This window comes from Cyrtonyx montezumae, unplaced genomic scaffold (assembly GCF_038088225.1).
Source record: "Cyrtonyx montezumae isolate F1298 unplaced genomic scaffold, pur_monq_1.0 scaffold_12, whole genome shotgun sequence".
Classification (NCBI taxonomy): domain Eukaryota; kingdom Metazoa; phylum Chordata; class Aves; order Galliformes; family Odontophoridae; genus Cyrtonyx; species Cyrtonyx montezumae.
Genome location: NW_027071848.1, coordinates 10,210,944 through 10,236,122, shown reverse-complemented (window position 1 = coordinate 10,236,122; position 25,179 = coordinate 10,210,944). Strand labels below are relative to the sequence as shown.

General features: G+C 35.7%; 1 protein-coding gene across 1 annotated transcript in view; it reads right to left on the bottom strand.

The window, feature by feature from the left end:
• CNTN5 (contactin 5) overlaps window positions 1-25,179 on the bottom strand; it is a 551,533-nt gene that overhangs the window by 37,480 nt on the left and 488,874 nt on the right. Inside the window, exons 16-17 of the mRNA XM_065730018.1 lie at window positions 13,022-13,142; window positions 72-230 (exon numbers count right to left, since the gene is read on the bottom strand). Coding sequence (XP_065586090.1) covers window positions 72-230; window positions 13,022-13,142 — 280 coding nt within the window. The remainder of the gene's footprint in view (window positions 1-71; window positions 231-13,021; window positions 13,143-25,179) is intronic.

Sequence of the window (25,179 nt, the reverse complement as noted above, 5' to 3'; positions counted from 1 at the left end):
CTGCTGGTTATTATTGTCATGGAGCAGTAGTTCTGAAGAGCCTGCTTGTGGTATTTTGAAGTTCTTCTCACCTGTTTTTACTGTTTGCCAGCCAAGAGAAAATGGACTGCGTGCTTGCAGGTTGTAGAGGGAGATCGGGCTGTGATTGTCTGCCCCAGGACTCCAGGAGAGTGTTGCTGTGGTGTCTGTAATTTCTTCCACTATTACAACCCCTGGAGGGCCAGGAGGACCTAGAAATAAATTGGAATAATCAAACAAAGCACACCATCATTGCTGCTGAACAGTAATAATGCAGGAGAGTTATTCTGTAGGGAGTTCAATACCCATGAAATACAGGAGTTAAAATGCACACTACTGCATCATGGTGATAACTTATATAGAAAATCTACTGGCAAACTGTGCTTGCTTCTGCTCCTTAAATGTTATGTAGGTAAGAAGCAATTAATCTGTCAGAAAGACAGCAGAAGAACTAGGAACAGAAACAGTTTTCTATAAAATCCTGTTATAATTGTTCTGAATGTAAAATTGAAGGAAAAAAGAGACTTTAAGAAGGATACAGGCTAGTGTGAACAGTCACAATCACATCTCTTTGTGTGAGAATCCTCAGCAGGAGCTTTAAGTATCAAAATGAAGCAAGGTTGGATGCATTTCATAAAGAGAATACTAATAATGCTAATAACTGAATTAAGAATACAACATATATCCTTTTATCAAAATCACTTATTCAATGAAATGATTTGGACTAATGTTCTTTTGAAAGTCTATTAATTGACCAAAATCTATTCTAAACAGAATGCAAACCAAAGACTTTTAAGGCTGATATTTACTGTGATTCATTTAAAAACAAACAAAATCACTGAACAAGTTCTCAGTTAAGAAATTATACTATTATTATTATTTATATAATATTCATAACACTTATTATTATTTATTAATATTAAATATTATTATTTATTCTACTTTACTATACTTAATAAGGAAATAACATTTATTAGTTTGTTAAGCCATGTGTGTGTTCCAAATCATGAAGCTTATTATAACAAATACAAATTTGCAATGAAAACTGGCCTATAACTTCCTCCCTACCCCTAGTTTTCTCCTTTAATTTTGCCTAATATTGGTCTTAATGGTGTTTTAAAACGTTGTTCATTTGCACTTGCCAAACCAAATTGGAAGCAAGTTTTCCCTGGTTAAGGATCCTGTTTTGCAGCTGATGGATCTAAACAGGTACATCTCGATCATGGGCAAATGAATGAACACAGAATTACAGAACTGTAGGGGTTGGAAGGGACCTCTAGAGATCATCAAGTCCAACTCCCTAACAAAGCAGGCTCCCTAGACCAGGCAGCACAGGTAGGTACCCAGGCAGGTCTTGGATGTATCCAAAGGACACTCCACAACCTCTCTGGTCACCCTGTTCAAGTGCTACGTCACCCTCACTGTGAAGGATAAAAATCTCTCTTGTGATTTCCTAGTCTTAAACATTTATACAAATCCAGAACAGGACTCAATACTTCTAATGCTACTTAATTAAAATATTGATGTTATTAATAGCTATGATTAATTATGAAAAATCTGAATATTCTTGGCAACCAATTCTTTCCCAGGCTCCTCTTGTTGGAGGCTGAAGTTCTGCTGCACAGATGGAAATCTGTGGAATCAGAAATGCGCTGTTGATTTTCTTCAAAAATGAACATGCAGGAAGGGTAACAATGAATACATTTCTATTAATAAAAAGAAATTGTGACTGCATTTCTGGGGAAGCCCAGTGATCTTTATATATATCAGACTTTCTTTTAAAATATGTTGTAACACATCCTTTGGACACTCTCCATTTCTTTCCATCTTAACTAATTATTATGAGTAGCGAGGTCCCAGCAGAGCTCAGTAACTATGGATAATAGAGGTAGAGGTAGATATTCAGGCGTGATTTCAACATTTGACATTGCAGTTGTAGTCAGGATTTCTACATTTCTAAACTCACCATTTTCATTTCCTTCCTTCCTTACCTCCCTCCCTCCCCTCTTCCCGTCCTCCCTCCCCTCTTCCCTTCTTCCCTCCCCTCCTCCCTTCCTCCCTCCCTTCCTCCCTTCCTCCCTTCTTCCTCCCTTCCTCCCTCCCTCCCTTCCTCTTTCACTCCCTCCCTTCCTCCCTTCCTCCCTCCCTCCCTTCCTCTTTCACTCCCTCCCTCCCTTCCTCCCTTCCTCCCTTCCTCCCTCCCTCCCTCCCTCCCTCCCTCCCTCCCTCCCTCCCTCCCTCCCTCCCTCCCTCCCTCCCTCCCTCCCTTCCTCCCTTCCTCCCTTCCTCCCTTCCTCCCTTCCTCCCTTCCTCCCTTCCTCCCTTCCTCCCTTCCTCCCTTCCTCCCTTCCTCCCTTCCTCCCTTCCTCCCTTCCTCCCTTCCTCCCTTCCTCCCTTCCTCCCTTCCTCCCTTCCTCCCTTCCTTCCTTCCTTCCTTCCTTCCTTCCTTCCTTCCTTCCTTCCTTCCTTCCTTCCTTCCTTCCTTCCTTCCTTCCTTCCTTCCTTCCTTCCTTCCTTCCTTCCTTCCTTCCTTCCTTCCTTCCTTCCTTCCTTCCTTCCTTCCTTCCTTCCTTCCTTCCTTCCTTCCTTCCTTCCTTCCTTCCTTCCTTCCTTCCTTCCTTCCTTCCTTCCTTCCTTCCTTCCTTCCTTCCTTCCTTCCTTCCTTCCTTCCTTCCTTCCTTCCTTCCTTCCTTCCTTCCTTCCTTCCTTCCTTCCTTCCTTCCTTCCTTCCTTCCTTCCTTCCTTCCTTCCTTCTTTAATCTTTCTGTCTGTCTGTCTGTCTGTCTATCTATCTATCTATCTATCTATCTATCTATCTATCTATCTATCTATCTATCTATCATCTATCTATCTATCTAATCTACCTACCTACCTACCTATCTATATATTTATTTATCAGTTTGGCTATTTTATGCAAACAAACAAATCTTTTCCTGTCTAGAATCCTTTAAGTAAAAACAATTTTATGTGAATATCAAAAGAGTGTTTACATGAACTATGACAAAATTTTGTTCTGAATTTTGTAATAATTCAACTCTATAGTCTTAGAGTGGAAGAGACATTATATTAACTAATAAAGCAAGTTATACTTTTCACTTTCCTCTGTTCGCTTGGTAATGATGTACAAACAATTAATGAACATTAAAATATTGATAATGTAGCATTTATAAGAATAACAGCAACAAAATAGGCAGATAATTCTCTTTTATTTTTATTTTATTCATTTATTTATTTATTTTCAATTCATTGAAGTTTCATTGAAACTTTCAATTGATTCAAAATTCATTTAAATTTTAAAGGAAAGCTGGGATTCTGATACCATCATATGCTTTTACTGAGTTGAAGCCCTAGGCCGAGAATTATATCATGGTCCCAAGCACAAATAAAATTAAAAGAAAATATTTTAGTACTTTTCCTCTACAACAATATTTCTTCCACACTGAATATTACTGAAGAGTTTCTAGCCACGGTACTTTTATATACAAACAAGTTTCTTATATAAAAATACATAAAATATATTTATGCGGATGTCTCTTGCTAAATTCTAAATATATTTTGTTGTTGGAGTTCTCTCATGTTTTTTAAACCTTTTAAATACATTCCTAGTCATGACAATGTGTCATTATGCTTTCTGAAATGCATGCTTTTATGCAGTCTGCAGGATGACTGCTAAAAAGCATTTCCATTTTCCAACAGCAGGCACTCTTGAAAGCGGATTAATAAGGGACAAAAGCCTCTGTGATAACAAATGTATGACAGTTAGCCAGGACCTGAGTGCTATGCAGATGTCACTCATTTTTATAGAAATCTCATTAAATTTTATGCTCGGGTGTTATCACTCATGGTGTCAGCTGGATGGCTAATGCAGAGAAGCTTTTCTCCCAAGGGCTCTGTTATTGTTCAGGATCTCTAATACAATTCTTTAGTTGAGAATAGCCAATTGGGGAAAAAATTCACTGTCTGCTCAAATGCTTCTCTGCAAACTACACAGAAAATCACTGGTCGTAAGTGCAGTACAATCCTGTTGACCTTCATAGAGAAGATATTTGAGGCTGTGATAGACTCTTATGCAGCTCTAGGAACACTGGAAATCCAGCATAATGATATTAGTCAGTTATCTTCTTCCAGAGCAGTTCCATAGATGGATACTTCATTTCAGGACATGCATGTATGCATTTTGGCAAACTTATTTTATGTGTTTTTTATTGCTGGGATTATCATCCTGAGAGGTCCTTTAGATTACTTGCCATGATTCAGTGTTAACATGAGAGTTCTTTAAAGACTATTTCCAGCAATAACTCTAGTAATTCAGAGAGGCAGTGCCCTTTCCTGTGAATCCCAGGATGTTCATTGATATGCTCCACTGCACTCTGACCAAGATAATCCTTACTTTTACCAAACTACTAAAAAGCCTGATATGTAACACTTCATAAATACAGAATTCTTGACCTGAAGATTTTACTTTCTGAATGACAAATTGTAATTGCTTGTCATCAAGAAGACAATAGTTTAAGAAAAAGCAGAAGAGAAAGGGGTGGTAATTACAGGATAATAGAAAAAGTACATGACAAAACAGGAGCTGGACTGTATATTGTAGAACAAGAGGATGGAGTGGAAGTGTGATCAGTAGTGAACGCAATGGGCAGTATGGCTTAGGAGGCTACATTCTCTCCTCTGTTTCTATAAATGTGGTGTATTCAAGTAGTAAGACAGCTACATAAAGCCCTGAGAGGATGAATGCCTTTTCTTGGGCACAATAAATGATTTACTGTGAGCTGGTGCAGATGAACAGGTAGTTTGTGGTACCTATCCTCTTTGAGAAAGAGTACAGGATTAAGAATGTAACTGTTTGGATGAAAAGTCCTGTACCCATGGACTTCAGAGAGCATTTTACTATTAAGGCCATATCAGTGTGCCCAATGGATGGGGCCAGTACTTAGGTCATTTCTGTGGCCTTTCCTACAGCTCATATGCAATTTCAAGGACCAGAAAGAATTTTCTGACCTTGTTTACATTCTATGCAATATTGCTGTAGCTGATGGCCTTTAAACCCAAGTGCTTGTCTTTAAGTTTTATTGGCAATATCACAGCTCAAAAGAGCTATGTGGTCAATCTAACCAGCAGTTCCTGAATTATATTTGATCCAGGTCAGTGGAGTTCAGAGGAGACATTACATCTCTAAAAATATAACATGAGGAGAACAGATTTCTTAGATAGGTAGATTTGCCAGTCTACAAGATGAATAGGTTTAAATTTTTGTTAATATACATTTTTATTTTTAGATCACAAACTATGTACTTTTAAACCACATTTTGTAGTCACAGAAGCTTTCATCCCTTCACACTACAAGATTGCTCTCCGCTCCATTTCAAAGTTTTACAGCTTCCAGGTAACTGTTTGATCTTAAAACTCATTTTCCTTATGGTAGAAAAGCTCAGTGCACTTGGTTAGCTTTCTGTGCACTGTCTTACAATACATACTGTTCATTGTAAGAGAAAGATACTTTCCAGTTCATTTTAAAGCAATCTTCCTGACATGAATGGAGTACTAACATTTATATAGTAAGGATTCTAATTATTTTTATATGTTCTAACAAATTTCCGAGGGCATACAGAATTAATACAGAGTATTAAGAAGGCTGGATATTATTTTTTCTTCCTCTGGAGAAACACAATTTCTATCAACATCCATAGTTTGACAAGAATAAGTGAAATGGATAATAAAAATAAACAATAGTAAAGCGACTATAGCTCAAATACTCAGAAAATGTCTGGCATCTAAATCTTGTGAAATCTTTATGTATAGACCAAAGAGATAGTATCATAAGCAAAGTTAACTATTAAATCTTAGAGAGCACAGGTCTATTTGTAACAGAACTGTGAGGCTAATAATATAATCTATTTCTGAGCTGTTCCTAAACTATACTTTAGTATTTTACAGCATATAATAGATCGTTTTTCAAATATTATAAATAGAAATATGTAAATTATTACATATGCTGAAACAATCTTTTATCTGATCACTGATGAATACAAGGAAGCATGTAGAAACAATTCTTCTATTTTATTTATTTGAGCTCTTTCTAAAAAAAAATAATAATAAAAATGCAGGCTATTGCATTACTGTAACTCTCCTGGTGTGGTTTTTTCCTCACTAAGCACTTTTAGGCATAGCTACTTCATCATTTCCAGTATTACTACAGGTTGCATCTTATACTATTTACATTTCAGAAAGTCAAACACTGAGTCAGTAGTTTGTAGAACTTGTTCTCTCTGCTTCTTTGTAAAGCCAGGCTTGGACTTTACTTTGTCTGCAATGCTTAAGGGAAATAATCTGAAAGAAAATTTGTTAATCTGGAGGAGAGATGACTGGTCATTGAAGCATTTTAAGGCAGTTTGTAATATACACCATACAACATCTGGCTGAGTAGTTTTCAGTTAACACTAACTAGCTTGGGTGTAACATACTGCAAAAGAGCTTTGCAAGAATAAATTACAAATACATTTTAAGTGACAGAATTTTTTTGATGAAGTTACCAAATCAATAACATATTATAATATATATATTTTAATATACATTTAATTAATGAATCATGATTCATTAATTAAATATATATTAACATATTGGAGACTTGATACATTTGATTAGGCACTAAAGCTTTCATAGATTTAAAAAAAATAATTATTTAACAGTCTTATATTCCTAAGTTTATCATGATGAGCCTTGAAAATAAGGCAAGAAAAAGATAAGTGTGGAAAATAACCCACATCACTCACTTTGAACAGTTTGAAGCACTATTCTGATTCACATCAGATTACAGTGCCATACAATTGAACCTCTTCTATGCAGGAAACTCCCTGGTGTTCTCTGAAGCCACTGCTGCAGCAGAAGTGTCTCACACTTCAGTGGGATCTCTGCTCTTAAAAGACTACAGAAAACTCCATACTGAACTTTGTAGAAGTTACAGACTGCTGAGTGACATCCTCAACTCCCACTACACAGCTGAACTGTACAGCTGAACTATACAGTTGCTTTTCTAAGCCAATCATCCAGGACAAGGATCCTCTAAGCCAAGCCAAACTTGCAGAATAAGGAGCAAGGAATATACCATAATGAGTTTGGATGGCACAACCTTTACTCAAATTTTTCTTTCTTACAGCCTATGTCAAAACAGCCCATCAATGAATTCTTTAGGAACTGTATTTCAGGAGCAAAGTGATCTTTTGTGCTCAAACTGAACACACAAAGTAGTCTTCTGCTGCTAATTTTGCTCTAAAACCTCCTCATCTGTAAGTAAAAGATTTTGTACCGCTAACTTAAATACTCACAAAATGAAAACCACTGTTCAGTTTCTTTAATGCAGTTGATTGGACCATTGTAAGGTACTAAAAGGTCAGCTCCTCCAGGGTGTCACTCTTTATGACAGAAGTGTTTGGTGTTTTATATCTCCCTGTACTGAACCATGATGGAAGCACGGGATTCTGAGGATATCCCTTGTCACAAATATACAAATGCACAGATTGCTTCACATTTCTTTCACATACAATGTCCTGAGGAAGCCTGACACATTGCTGGCTACAAGATCACCTGAGATATCTGAGATATAAGCCTCCTGGTTGGTACTCTGTGATCACATCACTAATGTCTGAACTTAACATGCATATTTATCCTGTATGAATGCAGAGATGGTTCAAATACTGGGGTGTGAGTGGGAGGTGGAAATCCAACCTGAAACATTTTGTTACTGTGCTTCTTTGCTAGACAGCATTCACTGAAAATTGAAGATATGAGTGAATAAATAAAAGCTAGTAACCAGAAAAGCTTGTAATGTTGGAGAACTATTTTTGGACTGAAGTCAAGAATGGGACTGACATTCACAAAAATTGTTAATCACTTCTGCTTCTTAAATGGCTGATGGCTTCAAGTGCTGGTGAAATTTTTCTTTTATTTTGTAGGCAATATCTAGATTCTTCTGTAAACAACTTCGTTTGCATAAAAAATAGCTATTCTAAATACATTTTCCTCAAGCAAGCAATTTACACATAAATGAAATGGAATCAAGTGGAGACTTGTATCAGTGGTGTAAGTCCAGTGATATAATTTTTGTTGCACTAATTCACTCCAGGAAAACAGCTTCTTTTCCCACCAGACATATACAATACCTCTTACAGAATTCCTCTGAAGTAGCACATCTGTGCATGCCTAGTGCCAGAATAGTTGCTTACTGCTTTATATGAAAAGATGCTTTCTCTTCTGGATGCCCTTGAGTTAAATCAGTCTACCCTATATGCCTCCTGCTGCTGCTACAGGCTCTGATGATTGCTTTTCAGAAATTTTTGCAGTGGCATCTAAGTCTTTTCTCTCTTATTCATCTGCTGGAGGGGAAACCTGATGTATTTCTTTTATTTAGCTTTCCCAATTCAGTATATTGGCTTAATATGTTGACAATGGCTGTGTTCTTCTTTTGGGCACTGGATGGCTCAGTGAAAGAATCAAACATCTTTGTTACTGGAAGGAACCCTAAAGTCTACATTAAAAAGCCAGTCCTTCATTTATTTTTCTCCTGCCTTCTGTTTTTCTGGCTATTTTGCCTCAAAAAGGGTATAGTGTGTCTTGATCCCACTTAAACCACTGCCTGTAGATACAACATCCTCTTGAGAAGAAGATTATGAATCAGGATCTGAGCAAACCCAGAAGTGATATTGTTCCTTGTAGCTAAGCACTGAAGTTACTGAACTTGGTGGTAAGTGATGAGCATCACATCTTCTGCATTGAATCAATGGCCCACAGCTCTTGGGCTTTCATCTGAATCCTGTCTCATCCTCCTCATATTCAGAGGGTTAAAGACCACTGTAAGGAATTCCAGAGTTAAAGTATGCATCTAGAGAGCATGGTAGACCTCAGATGGATGACACTACTCAGTTGAGGAGCTACTGTATATGCATAGAAGCCTAAATATTTAAAACTCAGACACTTGGTGGAAAAGTGACAGCGCTGTGGCTGTTCAAAAGTCTCCAGGGTGTTTGAATACCAAAATGAGAACTTGGTACATAACCTTCTTGGGTTTAGGTGCCAGAGTCAGTGAAACACATCTTGCTATAAATCGTAAAACAAAATTAAAGTCAAGTTAATATGCTATCAATAAAAGACTGACATATTTATTTATGCTAATAATAATTAAAGCAGCTTGTGATGATGAATACCAGGTAATTTCATAGAAGTCTATTTTGAATAAAGAAATATTTTTGCCAAGTTATGTTTTTATGATTTTTGTTATTGGTGTTCCACATCATAACATCATGTAAAACACTGGGTGTTAAAGAATTAATGCTCCAGTACTGTGAACTGACAAATTACTGGGTACTTGGTTTTCAGGAGAGAACTACATACCCCAGAGGACTTTGCGTTCCCATTTTCCACTCAGAGGGAAAGATAAAACTGCAGACAATTCCTGAGCCTCTCCTTATTTTCCTGCTCATCTGCAGTGTGATCTTCCTAGCTGTCCTGCCTTCAGCTTTTGGGCACTATCTCATTTTATTTGCCTTCAGTTTTGGACACAATCTCATTTTATTTGCTTTATTAACATACATTCCAATTATATTGTATTATATTGTTATTTTGTATTCCAATTTTGAATTTAGTAAATTAGTTTTCCTCCTCAGATCATTGCAGATGTTTTGCTTTTAGGCCCATCTCCCTACCTGCCTCCCTTATACTCCTTCCTCTATCCCAGGGCATGGATCCTTAGGTCCCTTGCCCCATTAGTTGCAGTACAAGGCCAAACCAGCCCATTAACTGCTGACAGGAGTAATCTTTTTGAACACAAACAGATCATACCAAGTATGTCAGGACAGCAGTCTTCTGAAGGTCATTGTTAACTGGCATGAGAGTGGCATGAAATACTTGTCATTCATAACCCATATCAAGATTAAAATGCAAGACACTTAAGCTGGAAAGCTAATGTACTGCCTGACAGGTCCAGCTGTCAACAAAACATCTCTTCTTAATGACACCTGCTTTCTTGGTAACTGTAGAAAAATGAAACAAAAGGGGAGAAGTAGATAACGGGCTCAGAAAACAATATTTTGAGAACAGAAAAATGACTCGAAATAACAAAAAAGTTGTTTCTTACTTTAGTATGCAGAATTTAATCATGATTTTAAAGCACTTAAGAACGTATTTAGATTTTAATTTGAGTAGTAAGTAGCTGAAGAGATTTGAATATTTTGTCCAAACATGGTCTAACACATCTTTTCATATCTAATTTTGAAGTGTTCCTGAAAGCCATTCACTAGATGAAAATAATTACAAAAATAATATTTAATGTACTTCATTGCAGCTTACCTAAAATCAAGAAATATAAGGTAGTGATTTTGAAAATGATTTTAAAATGCTTTTGAATGTCTATAACCCATAGTAAAAAGATGAAGAATAATAACTTACTGCTCTCATTTTTTTTTCAGCTCAAAAACATACATTGCAAATTCAGAAACATTGCACCATTACCCCATGTAAGTAATTAAACTAAAAACAAAAACAAAAGAAGTTATTTACTTGATGGTATTTGTCTCTGTTCTTAACACTGTTTTTCACTTGGAATCTTGGAATTTACCTTCTGCTTTATAGAGCAGGGCGAGGAAGAATTGCTGTGCAATGATAAAAATACCATCAGGATTTGTTCCCTGGGTATATTCATGGCACCTTCCAGTAGAACAACTCACAAGTAAGGTAGCACAAAAATATATATGTGTTTTTTTGAGGATATGTATGCTGGTATACTATCAGTGGTATCAATACTTATTTTCAAGGATATGCTGGAACTTTACTTCTGTTGGCACTTCCCAGAGTTCACAACAGTGTTTCTGATATCTTTCTTTTACCATGGGTTGTAAAATTTAAAGCAGGAAAATATACTATGAATAGAACAAAATAATTTTACTGAAAACTATACTGGGAATAAAGAATAATATGGCTTTGTACTTCACTGACTTTATTGTGTGGTGGCAGTGGTTGTTTTTTTTCATAGATGATATTTTCCTTTGTGAGGTGGAATTCTTCTGTTTGCTGGGATGTTATTGAAAACTAAAAGAAGTTTGAAAGGTGCTGCAATTTGGGATCATCACAGAGTGTCAAATTGCAGGCTACAGGGTGCCTCATTAAACTGAGATGGATGAATAGAAAAAAATACTGAAATCAAAATGAAATTCTTCTAACACTATAAGGAAAGGTGGATTACATTCTCCTAAACATTTTGGATTTTTGGATGTTTATGAAGAGTAATCATTAGTGACTGCAATGTTCTTTAATCATTTGCTGCAATACAAAATAAAATCCCTATATTTTTAGTGAAAGAAATACTGACACAATAGGAATTTATTTTATTTATTGTGCATAAATTTTATAGATGTCTTAAGATTAACTACTTCAGCAAACCAACCATACCCTATATTTTCATGGAAGATTAACTTTACATCAAGAAAAAAGCAGTCACACAGAGTAAAGCAGTTTGTGTCAGAGATATAAACTTTTATAAGTGTATCCTATAATTATTAAGAAATTATTAAGAAATAAGGAAGGAACAGTTTAAGCAAAGTATATTCCAATTTAAATTCTATTATAAAGCTTTATTATTTGAGTTATTTTAGTTTCATCAGCAAGATGGTATGGATATGTGGCACTTGAATGCATACATTGTGATACTTCTTATAATATACTTTTTTACATTTATCTCAAACCTCTTCCTCAGATAAATATTTATTTTCTATTTCAAATTCAAGAAACCCATTTATATAACAAGTATTCTTAAAAAACAATTTTGTATCTGGTCTGCAATGTCCTAGATAGTAGTAAGGCAAGAGACTTATATCACTTAATAGATTCCATAGCATTAAAGTTGACATCGCCTTGCCTACCCATGGAGTCTCCAGCTCTTGTCTGCGGGAGGTAAAAGTAACATAAGTCTTGCATAACCCACAAGGTTGACTCAGATTTCATAAGGCGGCTAAAATGGCATTATGTGCCTATGTTGAGAAAACTGAATGCCACCATCCCAGTAGTGCCATAGCTCATACAAAGTTGATGGTTTTCAAAATGACTTTATGGAAATATTTAGCAGCTACTCTCATCAAAATGTGAAGAGCTCTGCACTCAACCAGAAACATTCTTTATCACTTCTAGTGTATATTCATCCTAAAAGTGATGGATATGAAAACATGAAATATAAAGAAGTGATGAAATGTGATAAATATTTTTGAAAAATCATCATCTCTATATATAATTCTGATTTATTTTTAAACTGAAGTTCATTTTTTTTTATCAGTGATAATAAAATATCACTCTCAATTTATTCTTCCAAAAGCCATGTATTTCACAGTGAGATTGTCCAGCCCTGCTACCCTGCAGGGATGTGTGCATTTTGGCACTGCAGCATTCTCCAGATATATTACTGGAAAGTGGACTGCAAGACCTCAGCTCCTGTTGTGGTCTGAGCATAGAAACACACACACAGAGCACAACATGCTCTGCATAAGGGAGTGTACATATGGCACTAAACCTTGGCTTTATTGCAGGCAAAGTGGTGTCCTAGTTCTGGTTTTAGATCTGGCTGAACACTGACTGCATGTTACTGCACAAAATCAGAAGTGTTAAATGGAAGATAGAACAACTCAACGGATTACCAAACTGGGCCTAAATTTGCTGTCAAAATTTGGTGAGCAGTTCCATGCTAGAAAAAAAATAAAAATCCTGTCTTATTAAGGAACTTCTGCTTCACTGTTTTGTACCTTTCATTTTGCAAAATGATTTACGGTCCCTCTTCTTGGGTAAATATTTCTAAACCTTTAAACCTTGGAGAATGCCTTGACTATAAGGAGAAATGCAAAGAATCACACAAGAAGCATAGAACGCATCATACTTATCTCCATACAGACTTACATTTGTACAATTAGTTAAGATTTTTTTTACATTCTCTGTTGCATTGAGAGGGTGCCTTGAGGCCACTCACCCCTAACGAGCAGCTCCGTCTCATCTGACACGGTGTCTGCTGCAGTCTGGACCCTGCAGCCATATCTCCCGGCATGCATCAGCAGGATGTTCCTGATCATCAGGTCTGCCGAGGACGCTTGCTGAAACAGGCATGAAAAACTCATTTAAAATAAAGTAAATCTGTGTGTTCAAGGTAGCTCATAGGGTGTTTTGAGCAGCATGAGGAATTCCCATCAGCAGCTTTCATCTTACAACGTTTGTGTTCCCTAATATCCCCTTTTGAGGATTATCAGCAGATAATCAGCACACTGCATTTATACAATTATTAATAAGGACTAAAGAAGAGGATTTGAGGTCTTTAATAACTTTGATTTTGCTTAAAACATTCCACAGATATTTGCATGCTCAAAGAAAACGAATCCAAGCTAACACAAAGAAATTAATTAAAGAGCAAAACACAAATATTTGATATAATCCTTGGCACTAGAAATGTACTCTTAGAAATGAAAAGTGTCTTCCTTCCTTCTCCTGTTCTGTACAATTTAGTGATATTTGGAATATGTATCTTTAATGAAATCAACATCATTTAAAAAATAATGTTAATTTTTATTGACAAAGGAGAAATTAATATTAAATAAGATAAAGAAAATATAAACGGATTCTAATTTTCCCTGCTGGAACCTACATATTTTCAAATCTGAAACATGCAATCCCTGGATATGCATGCACAGAAAGTTATTTATTTATTTATTTATTTGTTTGTTTATTCAGTATTCCAGGCAAGAAGTAAATACAGCCCCCCAAAATTATAAGCAGAAAATCGGAATGTACAACAGTAATTTTTTTGGAAAATGGATGGCAATTTTTTTAGAAATATATGTATTATTTCCTTAATTGAAATGATAGTTCTAGATTTTACATGTGCAAAATCAGCTTTATCCAAAACATACTCGAGTCAGTTTCGTCTTATTTCATTGTGTATATATAAAAGGAAATTATTCTGTTATATTTAGGAAGCCCATGTCCACAGATAAGGTGTCATATTACTTAGTTCAGGAAAGATCAAAAAAGAGTGAATGAAGGCCAGCTTGAGTGTATGGTATAGGAATTACAGTTTACGTTCTCAGTCATAATCTATTATAATCTATACTAAAAGTATTTTATATTATACACAACTATACATATTATAATCTATTACACAAACTGCTATTATATTAGAACAATTCATTTGAAAGGAATATTAAGAGTTCATCTAGTCCAACCACCTGACTGCTTCTAGGCTAATGAATCTTCTCTTAATTTTCATAACCAAGGCAAAATTTCTACCAAAACATATTCACATCTAAAGACAGAAAAGAGAGGTGGGAGGTCAAGGCCATTTAGCTTAATTGCTCAGAAACAGTTAAATATCCTGGCTGCCATTCTCACTTCCAGGGGGCTTATAACTTTATCCATCATACTATTTAGAAAAAAAAAAATATATATATATATATAAAAATATAAATATACATATATTTAATATCTACATACTGGCATAGCTAGGCAGACAGGCAGACTTTACAAGAATCATTTCTAAGTTTTCATTTTCATCATCTCTAAGTGGAGAGCAGTGCAGCAAAAAGATATGCATGAAACACCTGGATTTAATACAATGTGCAGCTGGGATTGGCTATTAGTGGAAAGAAATAATGTGATATGTTTAATATAGGTGGATATGTGTTTAGACAGTAGCTTTATTATTATGTATAATGATATTTCAGATTCCATTTAGATTACTAGGAGCTATGCTTGATCAGGACCTCTAAAAAAGACTGTTATTTGTTGTTCAGTGACATCAAATGTCTTCACTAAATCTGGGGTCTTTACACCATTATGTAAGATAAAAATTTCAGAAACAATTTTTATATAGTAGGAGTTTGGTAATGTCTAACTTTGCAAATAAAATGCTGCTGAATTTCTAGATTTCATCCTACTTTTGTACAAAGTTATATAACATGGAAAAAATAAGCAAAGGCTTCATTAAGTGATGCAAGTGGGTTTTTTTATGCTCATACTCATCCACTAGAATGTGAGGACTATTTCATGCTGATCCTAAGGTGATCCTCACTATCGGGAATGAAAGGATTCCTTTATGTAGGAAAGGTATTGGAAGATGTAGTAATGAGCCATAACAGAATCTTTGTTATGTGGAAACTCCCCCTTACCCTGTTCACTCTTTAAGCTACTGTCAATGCAGTAGTGTCTGGATTGTCATCCCATATATCTTTGCTTAAAATTAGCTTTGTCTCTGAATTTCTGTAGTATTGGAACAAATTCAGGGAAGGAGAGGCTGAGGCCAAACACTTAATCCATGTAGGAATGAGCTAGAGTTTTAGATTGGATTAAAAACAATGAGAATTTGTAAGTAAAGACACTACAGCATCAATGATTCAAGATTCATGCCCCAACATTGGTACTCCCCTGCCTTTCTTTTTTCCTGTTCTTAGGTTTGTTTTTTATTAATGTAAATCTTGGAATATGATTACTTTTGTAATAGGAGGTTCAAGACTACAATAAGTTCTGATGGCGTAACTGATGTGCTGGCTGCCTATATCTTAAGCCAGTCTCCATAACATGTCACTGCAGCTGCTCATTTAAAATTTAGATTTCATTTTTTAAAAATCTGCTAGGAAGGAATGCAGCAGAGACTCCATTAAGAAAAATGTCCAGGATCAGAAAGTTTGCCTTCTATTTTTATTTTATTTTTATTTTTTGTCTTCTCTCAGTGGAGAAAGACACTTCAATAAAAGTATTCTTTCCCCTCCAGGCAGGACAGAGAACAGGTGAAAAGATTGCAAGAAGTATAAAAGGGCTCACATCTTGTATGTCTGACTCCTGACAGCCTGAGGTAGCAGATACTATGTGGTTCTAATGTAAATGAAAGTCAAAACTAATGGTGTCTAATTTTTGTCTAAATTTTATTTTCAGTTTATTAAGTGTACATTTCTGAAAGCTTCATTTTACTCCATTAATTTGATGTTCCTCTTAAACAAACCACATTTTGTAGTACCCTCACCAGCACATGCTTGAGGGGCCTCTTCCTGCTGACCATCCTTCTTTTGATGCAGCCCAGGATACACCAAGCTTCCTGGGCTGTAAAAGCATTTTGCTGACTTCTGTCCAGCTTGCATTCCACCACTACCCCCAGGTCTTTTTTAGCAGAGTTGTGATCTATCCTTCCATCCCTTAGCTTATATTGTCACTGGGGGTTCCTGCAATCCAGGTGTAAGACCTTGCACTTAGTAAGTATATTCATTGTTATTCAGAATAACATTTATAACACGTTTAGCCAGGTATATAAATACTTGTATTCATTCAGTATAAGCATCTATTGTGCAGACAGTAACTTGTACTTAAATAAGGGAAGGCAGATTTATCAATCAACTTCTAATGGCTGTAAAGAGAGGTAAAATTAAACTTCAAAGCCAACAGTTATGAACCTACTGTAACACAGAACACAATCCCAGTCTTCATTAACCAGCAGAAAAATAATAACACAGCTACTAATACTATCTGTCATGACTAATGGTTCTTTCTAGGGCAACAAATTATTGTGCCATTTATATTATTCTCCAGAATATCCCATTAATCAGGTTCTACATGGCTCCAGTGATCAATGCTGTGAGCACTGTAAGCATGTGAAGAATCTAATGTTCTTTCTGCTCCAGCATGATATATAGTATGTTATTGGAGGTCACAATTGTGTTTTCAATGTACCTAATTAAATTTACCAGTAATGTACTCCTTGAACTAATTTTTCACAAGAGCTAATCCCACTTATATATAAATTTACTTTTAATATAAAGATATTTCCCCAAACTCAAAAAGGTTTCAAGGAGCACGTAATATTCATAGTTTGCTCAGAGAACATCATCCTGTTGGATTGTTTTTTGCATCCATTGCCTCAATGCTAGTGATTTGCAGAGAAGACATAAAACCAGAAAGAAATGTAGCAGTTAACACTTTTTATCCATCTCACATTCTTACTGAGAGGAATCTGTACGAGGATTTTTCCTGTCTGATTCATAAATCCTAAGATGTGAACTGCTTTGCTGTGAAGCAACTTCTACACACGGTTCTTAAAGTGCAAAGAATTATGCTTATTCTTCCTGTGTGACTGAGTTCATTACCTTGAGCCAGTTGCTAGGAAACCTCCCTGTTAATCTGTCCATTCATTTTATGAGTTTTTATCTCCAAATCAAGGAGGCTCATTCAGTATCCTACCTTTTCATTTAAAGGCTTTGCACAAGAACTATATATAAGCTTCTTTCACTTGAAAAGAAGCTCACAGTTACAATGCAGAGCCCTCTCAGAATCCATTAAGTCTGTTGTTTACTTCCTCCCTATCACTTCCATGGAATAATTGAACATTGGTTTGGTTGTTGCACAGCTTATCACACCTGGTCAAACTGAAGAATCATGCATGAAAACAGGAAAACATACATGAAACTTAGAAACCTTACATCATTCTCTCCTTACGTTGCCATTCATTTCACCTGCATTCACACCACCTGTTTCTAATGCCTGTCATTTTCCACATTGTTCATAATACTACCTTTTCACACTCCAGCTGCAGTTCAATGAATGTAGCTCTGTTTTATCTTGTCAAGAGGAACAAAAAGAAAAGGCAGTTCAAATCCTGGGTGATCAATAGAGATGATTTTACACTGCAGGAACCTGGGCTCTAGCAAGTTTGCGTACTGTGTCAAGGACTGGGGATGGGAACTCCATCTGTCAACCATGAAGTAAAAACTGTTTCCCTGCTTAGAGGAACATAAATAGAAGGGAAGTAAGAGTGTTGTAATGAATCAGGGGACCAAAAAAAAAAAAAAAAAGGGTTAAATCAAAAGGGAAAGGAATGGACATTTTCTGCCATTGCAGGGAAACTTTTATGATAAAGGACAAACCGGTGTTCGAGTCAGTTTTTTTTTTCATTGCAGCTGTAGGGGTTCTCTGCAGCTGGCTCTCATCTTACTTGAGAGTCAGGTTGCTTTCCTGCAAAAGGAGTTTCTATACAGAAGAGAATGGTTGATAGGTACTAAAGGATTGAAAAGATTTTGTGAATTCACCCTCTGTATAAACTGAGAAGAGTAGAACTATGATCTGTAATTAAATAAACAATAATTTGATCCTAAACAAGAAAGATCACAGCCATTAATGCAACCTTGTTCAGTTTAAGTAATTATTTAGAATATAAACGGGTTTTCTCAGCTAGAACACAGGTGAATTCCGGACTCAGACATTATTGGATTTAGCAGAATAGTCTTTATTAATTAAATTCAGTCAAGCTGAATTGAAAAACTATTTCACAGCTGAATCTTGTTTGTTAGACATATTTGATTACCAATGAAGTTTTTTTGGTAAAATTTATATGGAGTAAAATAATGATATTACAAAATAACCTCATGGCAATGTTAGCTTTGTACCATTAACATAAGTGAAACATAACAATACAATAGAGCACTTTTGAGCTATCCTGACAATTTATATATATGTTATGAGGGATTGTTGGCTTTAAGTCAACCTCTGTTTGTAATATATTTAGGCTGACGTAAATGCCATTTCATGCAAATTCTCAGCTTTAGCACATCAACTACTTGTCCATTTGATACTTGTGCTGTTTACTAATAGCAAATATTTATTTTTTTTTCTTTAAAACAGATCTTTGTGTTGATATAAGGATCATGGAAAATTATATCCTCCCTTCTATCTATAAACCATATAAAAATTTGGATCAAAGATTAATTTACCATTATTGTTTGTTGTGATTAGTGGTATATAATAGAATAATAACCACATAATAGTATCCTGGCTGGTACCAGTTGGCTGAGGACCATCTAATTATATGTATTTCACTTTCTCCCTGACTATAAGAAATTGTAAAAGAGATGGTTCTCAAAGTTTCAGATCTGTGGAACCCATAAAATCTTCCAGTGGGTATGTGGACCCTTCAATAGGCAGTGTTACTGAGTACTTTACACTGTGATAACAGGAATAATGAAAAACTTCAATATTAGGTGAGAAATACAGGATGGAAACAGATGTAAGAATGTTGGAGGGTTGAAGCAAACAGAATGGACATTAATGTGGAGCCTGATTTTCTGGAAATGAATCTGACTCATTGTATTGGGAAAAGGTAGAAGAAGATGGAGCTAAATGACTATTGGGAATTAATGTCTCAATTTTTTTTACGCTTTCATTTTGTGGGGGAAAACAAAAACAAAAACATAGATCAAGTTTTTATTGAAAATTGAAACTAATAATGATAATAAATTTTAAAAAGGCCTAAGAGATGAAACAACAAGACTGAATGATACATATGATACCTGCACTCTATTTGAAGATGTAGAAAGAGGGGAAAAATTATTTGAATGTAAGAGTGGTGGTGGCAACAGATGAAGATATCAGAAATTAAAGTAAAACCCAGTGGTAAGAATTGTGTTATTTAAGAAGACACCAGAAAAGGAAGCATGAATAGCTGATGTGACTGGGGTTGCATTAGCATGAAACACAAAGGAGACTGTGACTGAAGAGAGAGGAGAGGAAAGGAAAAAGAAAAGGGAATATTCTTTGTGTTGGCCAGCTAGAGAGAGTTCTCCTCTCAGAGTTCACTCTAGTGCAGAAGAATATCAATGGGTGGCCAGCAGGAGAGGGAGGAGATTGTCCCCCTCCACTCAGTTCCTGTGAGGCCTCATCTGGAGTACTGTGTTCAGGCCTGGGACTCCCAGCACAAGAAAGACGCAGAGCTCTTGGAATGGGTCCAGAGGAGGGCCACTAAAATGATCAGAGGACTGAACACCTCTCCTATGAGGAAAGGTTGAGGGAACTGGGCTTATTTATCTTGGAGAAGAAAAGGTTGCATGGAGACCTCACTGTGGCCTTCTAGTCCATGAAGGGAGAGTGTAAAGAGGGAGGGGGAGCGACTGTTTACACTAGTTGATAGTGACAGGACAAGGGGGGAATGGTTGCAAACTAAGATGGGAAATTCAGGTTAGATGCTAGGAGAAAATTTTTCACTCAGAGTGTTAACACACTGGAACAAGTTGCTTGCTCCACCCCGGGAGGCATTCAAGGCAAGGCTGGTTAGGTCAGCCTAGACTAGTTGTTGGCGACCCTACTGATGGCAGGGGGTTTGAAACTAGATGATCTTTGAGGTCCTTTTTTCAACCCAGGCCATTCTATGATTCTATGACTCTATGTCCAATCTATTGACGAGTGTAGATTGGAATATGTTAATTAAAGGCATATACTGCACACTGAGAAATTGTTAAGTTTCTGAGGACGTATTAGATACTACTTTTAAAGTCTTTTTTTAATTGTTATTTACTTTGTTGCAAACTGTGCTTTGTTTCACTTGAACATTATTCAAAATCTACAAAATGAGGAACAAAGAAAGGAGGCAGGAAGTCCAAGTGATTTTCAGGCCATTGGGAACTTCCCATAAAACTGCAATAGGAACACAACTGAGATTTACAGTTCTAAGGCTATAAGATCAGAAACAGAAGAGCAGCAGCGTAAGAAGTGCAAGGGAGAAATACTGCCAGAGATGATCAGGGACAACACCTTGGGAGCAAGAGTCCAGAACTGTATGTGAAAGACATGCTATACAGAAGTCTTAGCATTAGGCCTTATTAATCAGTGCCCAGAACACCCGTGGTGCTGTTACAGCCCAGATTAACATGGAGACAAGCAGTTAAATGGCCCAATGGCTGCAAGAAAATAGGAAAGAATAAAGAATGGCCTGTTGTGAAATATCTCGTATATATCCCAGGATTTTTTATTTTTATAATATCTTTCTTTTAAATAGGAAAATGTAAAAAAAAAAATACTGTGAAGAAATCAGGATTCAGGGTGTTATGAGACTCCCATTGTCCAAAACACACAGTTATCTCCCTGCTCCAAAGTAAAATGAAGTAGCAAACATGGTGTTTATCACCTTCTCTCACTTTTTACTCATAGCCAAAACCATGAATATTTGGGAAGACCAGTTTACACACTTGTGTGATTCTGGGAAATGTTCACTGGTCTGCTCTAATATGGTTTGTGGATATGTCTGAAAATGTAAGGTGTTAACTGGGGCTTTATATAACATGGAATTAGTTAATAGTAGAAGGTTTTATTAGTCCATGTCCTTCATTAGATTCAGATTTCAGTTTGTAACTATCAGTCATAAAAAAAACTTTTGACAATAAATCCTTAATCCAGTTTGTCCCCATCTCAATACACAAGAAATTAATATTACTGCAGGAAATACTTTGAAAGACCGGGTATAATTTCATTTGGAAACTGCTTCAGATCTTTCAAGTATTTAATTGCTGTAGTGTGACAAATAGACAAAATGTGGAAATGCAAATTGCAAATAGGGCTGAAATATCTAGAACGAGTTTTTTTTTTTTTTTTCTTTCCCAACCACTGGGCAACTACTGTGGCTAATATGGAAACAAATTCTTTGCAATGAATTGGATATCACAGCATTAGCCTGCAAGAGGATAATCTACTCTGCACAGAGCATGTCTCTTCTACAACACTTTATGCCAACTATTGTTTTTCACTGGGGTTGGTGTTAAAGTCGAGCCCTAGTTAATTAGTCTTGTTTGTTTTATGTCAAATAAAGACCAAAGACATTACTAATAGCCTGCTGTTCTAATTGATTCCACACAGTGTAGAACTTAACGGTGCCTATTTAGAAAATGATGATGAAATATTAGTCTTAACTGAAATGTGGTTGTTGTACTAAAAAATAAACTGAGGAAAGAAAGGAAAATGTAGGGAAAGATGCAAAATTATGCTCTCCCATAGTTTATAGGTTATTAGATTGAGGTCTTTAGCACTAGACAGTGCCTAATGTACTGTCTGCCCCTCTATGGCCATTTCTAAGTGAAAGAGTAGATTTTAACTCACTTATGTGTGAATAAATGACCATTGTAAAATATGATGTGATAGTTTATGTTTATTGATTCCCATGGATGCTGTTTCAATTTAAGATGAAAGACCAAGAAAATCATGAAACTAAAACACTTTCCTCAGTCAGTGACTGAAAGACACTCATGGAGGTCAAGGTGAGAGACACAGAGAAATGTTGCTGCTTACTAGTATGTGGATGACCACAATAAATCATTGTGCTTAGCTAGCATAAAAACAGCATAAACTTTCAAACACAACTTTGGAATGGAGATATCCGAAAGAAAATCTACAAACAAAATCAAATTTTAACCTAGAAAAGAGATACCTCCTGTAGAAAATTAAGATCAATTAATTTAATTGAAGAACTTAAAAAGAAAATTCTGAATAGGATTTTGAATGGGATTTCTAGACTTCACAAAAAAGAGTAGGATAGAGAATCACGGCTACCTTAACAGAAGCAAGAAAGTTTATGTTTTCTGCATCCAAGTGCTCACTGGTGTTGCCAGCAGGAAATCTTGTCAGCTCACTCTTCTATGCAACATAATTTCTTTTAATTATAGGGATTACTGTCCACAGACCCTGAAATTTTAACACTTCTTTTGATAGATCAAATATGATTTTTATGATGTTGAACGATCTTGAATATTTGTATCTCTTTGTGTGATAGTTCTTCTACCAAATGTATTGCATGTTGATACATGCAAAAGATTTGGCATGTCTTCCTGCCTTTGAGTGCAGTCTGCTGCAATCACCCCAGCAGATTTTGGTCTCTTCCCCTTGATATTCTCTTCATGCACAGCTTTGTTCAACTTGACAACTGCAATGTTTATCTTCCTGCCAGACATGTCCCTGAAGTATCTACATTGTCATAGGTATAAAATAGGTATAGAATAGGTATAAAATCTTTTGTATCTACATAGATAACAAGAACTTTTAATTTGTATAAAAATTAATTCTCAATCTGGAAAATGATAACTTTTTTTTTTTTTTTAATAAAGCTTTATGTAAGTTGCTCCAAAAGTAATGCTTCCTATTTAGTTATGGAAACTAAAAAACAATTACATCACTATTTGATAAATTCTCAAAATACCTAAAAAATAATATTTTTCAACACAATCACCATCATTAGGTGTGCATTTTCCACCAATGATGAACAAGAGCCTACATGTCCTGCTAGTAAACATCTTCACAATCATCTGGAATTTGGCTCCTCTGTGGCACTGTTGCCACTGCTGAAACACACCATCCACCACTTTGCTGTGTTCATATCCATTATTTGGTCATCATAAATGCTCAGCTACCATCCATGAATGTCAATGGGTGCCATTTTTTCCACATGAGGGAATTCAGTGACACACCTTTGTTTCATATATGCTTCCATGTGAGATGCCATTTTGTCAGACTGCCCCTCTGCTGCCATCTGTCACGTGGCAACAAAATGGAATGGAACATTGGTGGGAAGGTTCAACCCCTACTACCTTAGACCATCTGCCTCTGACATCGTGGACCAATATAACAAAATTAGAGACATTACTTTCAGAGCAGCCCTCATAATATAAAGGCAAGCAAAACAAAATGTATTAAGATAACTTTTCCAATTAGTTGTAATTACTAGGAACACACAATTATACCAAGTGGAAATTTATCTCTGACCCAAAAAAATGTTATTTGGATGATAGCTTTTATAATACTGCATTAAACATCAGTATGTTTGTTATACTTAATACCTGGAGCTGCCACGCTGAAAGTGCATACAGTGCAACCAGTATTGAGAAGCTGACGGTAATTTCATTACTAACAAAGTCCATTCAGATAATATTCAGTTTTTCAGGCTTTCAATCAAACAGACAGAACCCAAGCAAGCTTGAGCATTTTTCATCTGGTGAAAAATCAGTGTGTGCAACACAAAACAGGCATATAACTATAGAATGTCATGCACACAAAGAATATATTTTTCTTAGATGTACTGAAATGAAAAGCAAATTTTACATGATGAACTCATGCAATATAAAAGTATTTTAAAAAGAAAACAAAGGATATAAATTGAATTATATTTCAAGAGTTCTTCAAGTTCCTTTTCACTGCATCCTTAATATGGTGATTTTAATGTGTATATCTCTCTGAGAATGGATGGATTAAAGATTACTTGATAGGATAAGCTGAAGAGGTTTATTTTGTTTTTCTTTCCTCTAATACCTCGTCATATCCTAGGTTTAAAATAAATAAATATATTTTCATCCTCTTGGCTGATTTACCGTACAAATATCATTAACAGACATGTAAATGAGACTCTGTAAGTGAATATCTATAGGAATTATTATTGGATATTCTTCCTAAAATGGCTGTCACAGAGTCATACACAGAAAATGTACTTATATTTGCACAGTTACTATTGTGAAGTCATCTACAATTCAACTTGATTTTGGGACAACATAGGTGTAAAGATATGCCTTTTGGTAAGCAGCTCTTTGCAAAGGCTTCTACTACTGCTTGCAAAGAGGGAGATGATAGTTTCAACAGCATATAAAGAATTTTGTGAGGACTGTCCTAATATGGTTACGACTTGGTATCTTTGTATTGAAAATGATTATTTCTCCTGTTCCACTCCTCTCTGTCAGCATGTATCATCAGCCCTTTCTAGTTCATCCAAGCCTGCACTTCTGTTCTAAAAAAACAGAAAATAAATGCCTTGACTTATAGTGATTTAGGAACACAAGTATGACAAGCCAAATTAAAAGACGAGAAAAATCACTAACAACAGAAAAAAAACATAACTATATTTATATATAAAACCAAAAACCAACACACACATAAAATGAATATAATACCACTTATTTAAAACTTTGTGGAATAAATGAATTGCAGCTGACAAGATATATAATGTGGAGTTAACTTTTCTTAATTGTGCTTAAATTTGAAACATTAATTCAAAACAAAAGGTTTGCACTATTTTATCATTCTATTTGACCATATCAATCTGCTTTAATCATGGGATAATGTATGATTTGTGTGCATATATTTCCAAATTATTTTTGTTGATTTTAACAACAGTTGTACAGCTAGTATACTTTGTGCAGGGAGAGTTTGATTTAAATTGCTTTCTGTTCCCTCAGAAAGATTATCAGATGCCTCATTAATAGCATGCAGGCTTAACTCTTGTGATCTGAAGTCTGCACCTTCTCTACATTTCTTTTCAACTTTATTGAAACATGTTATCTTATATAACATGTAAAA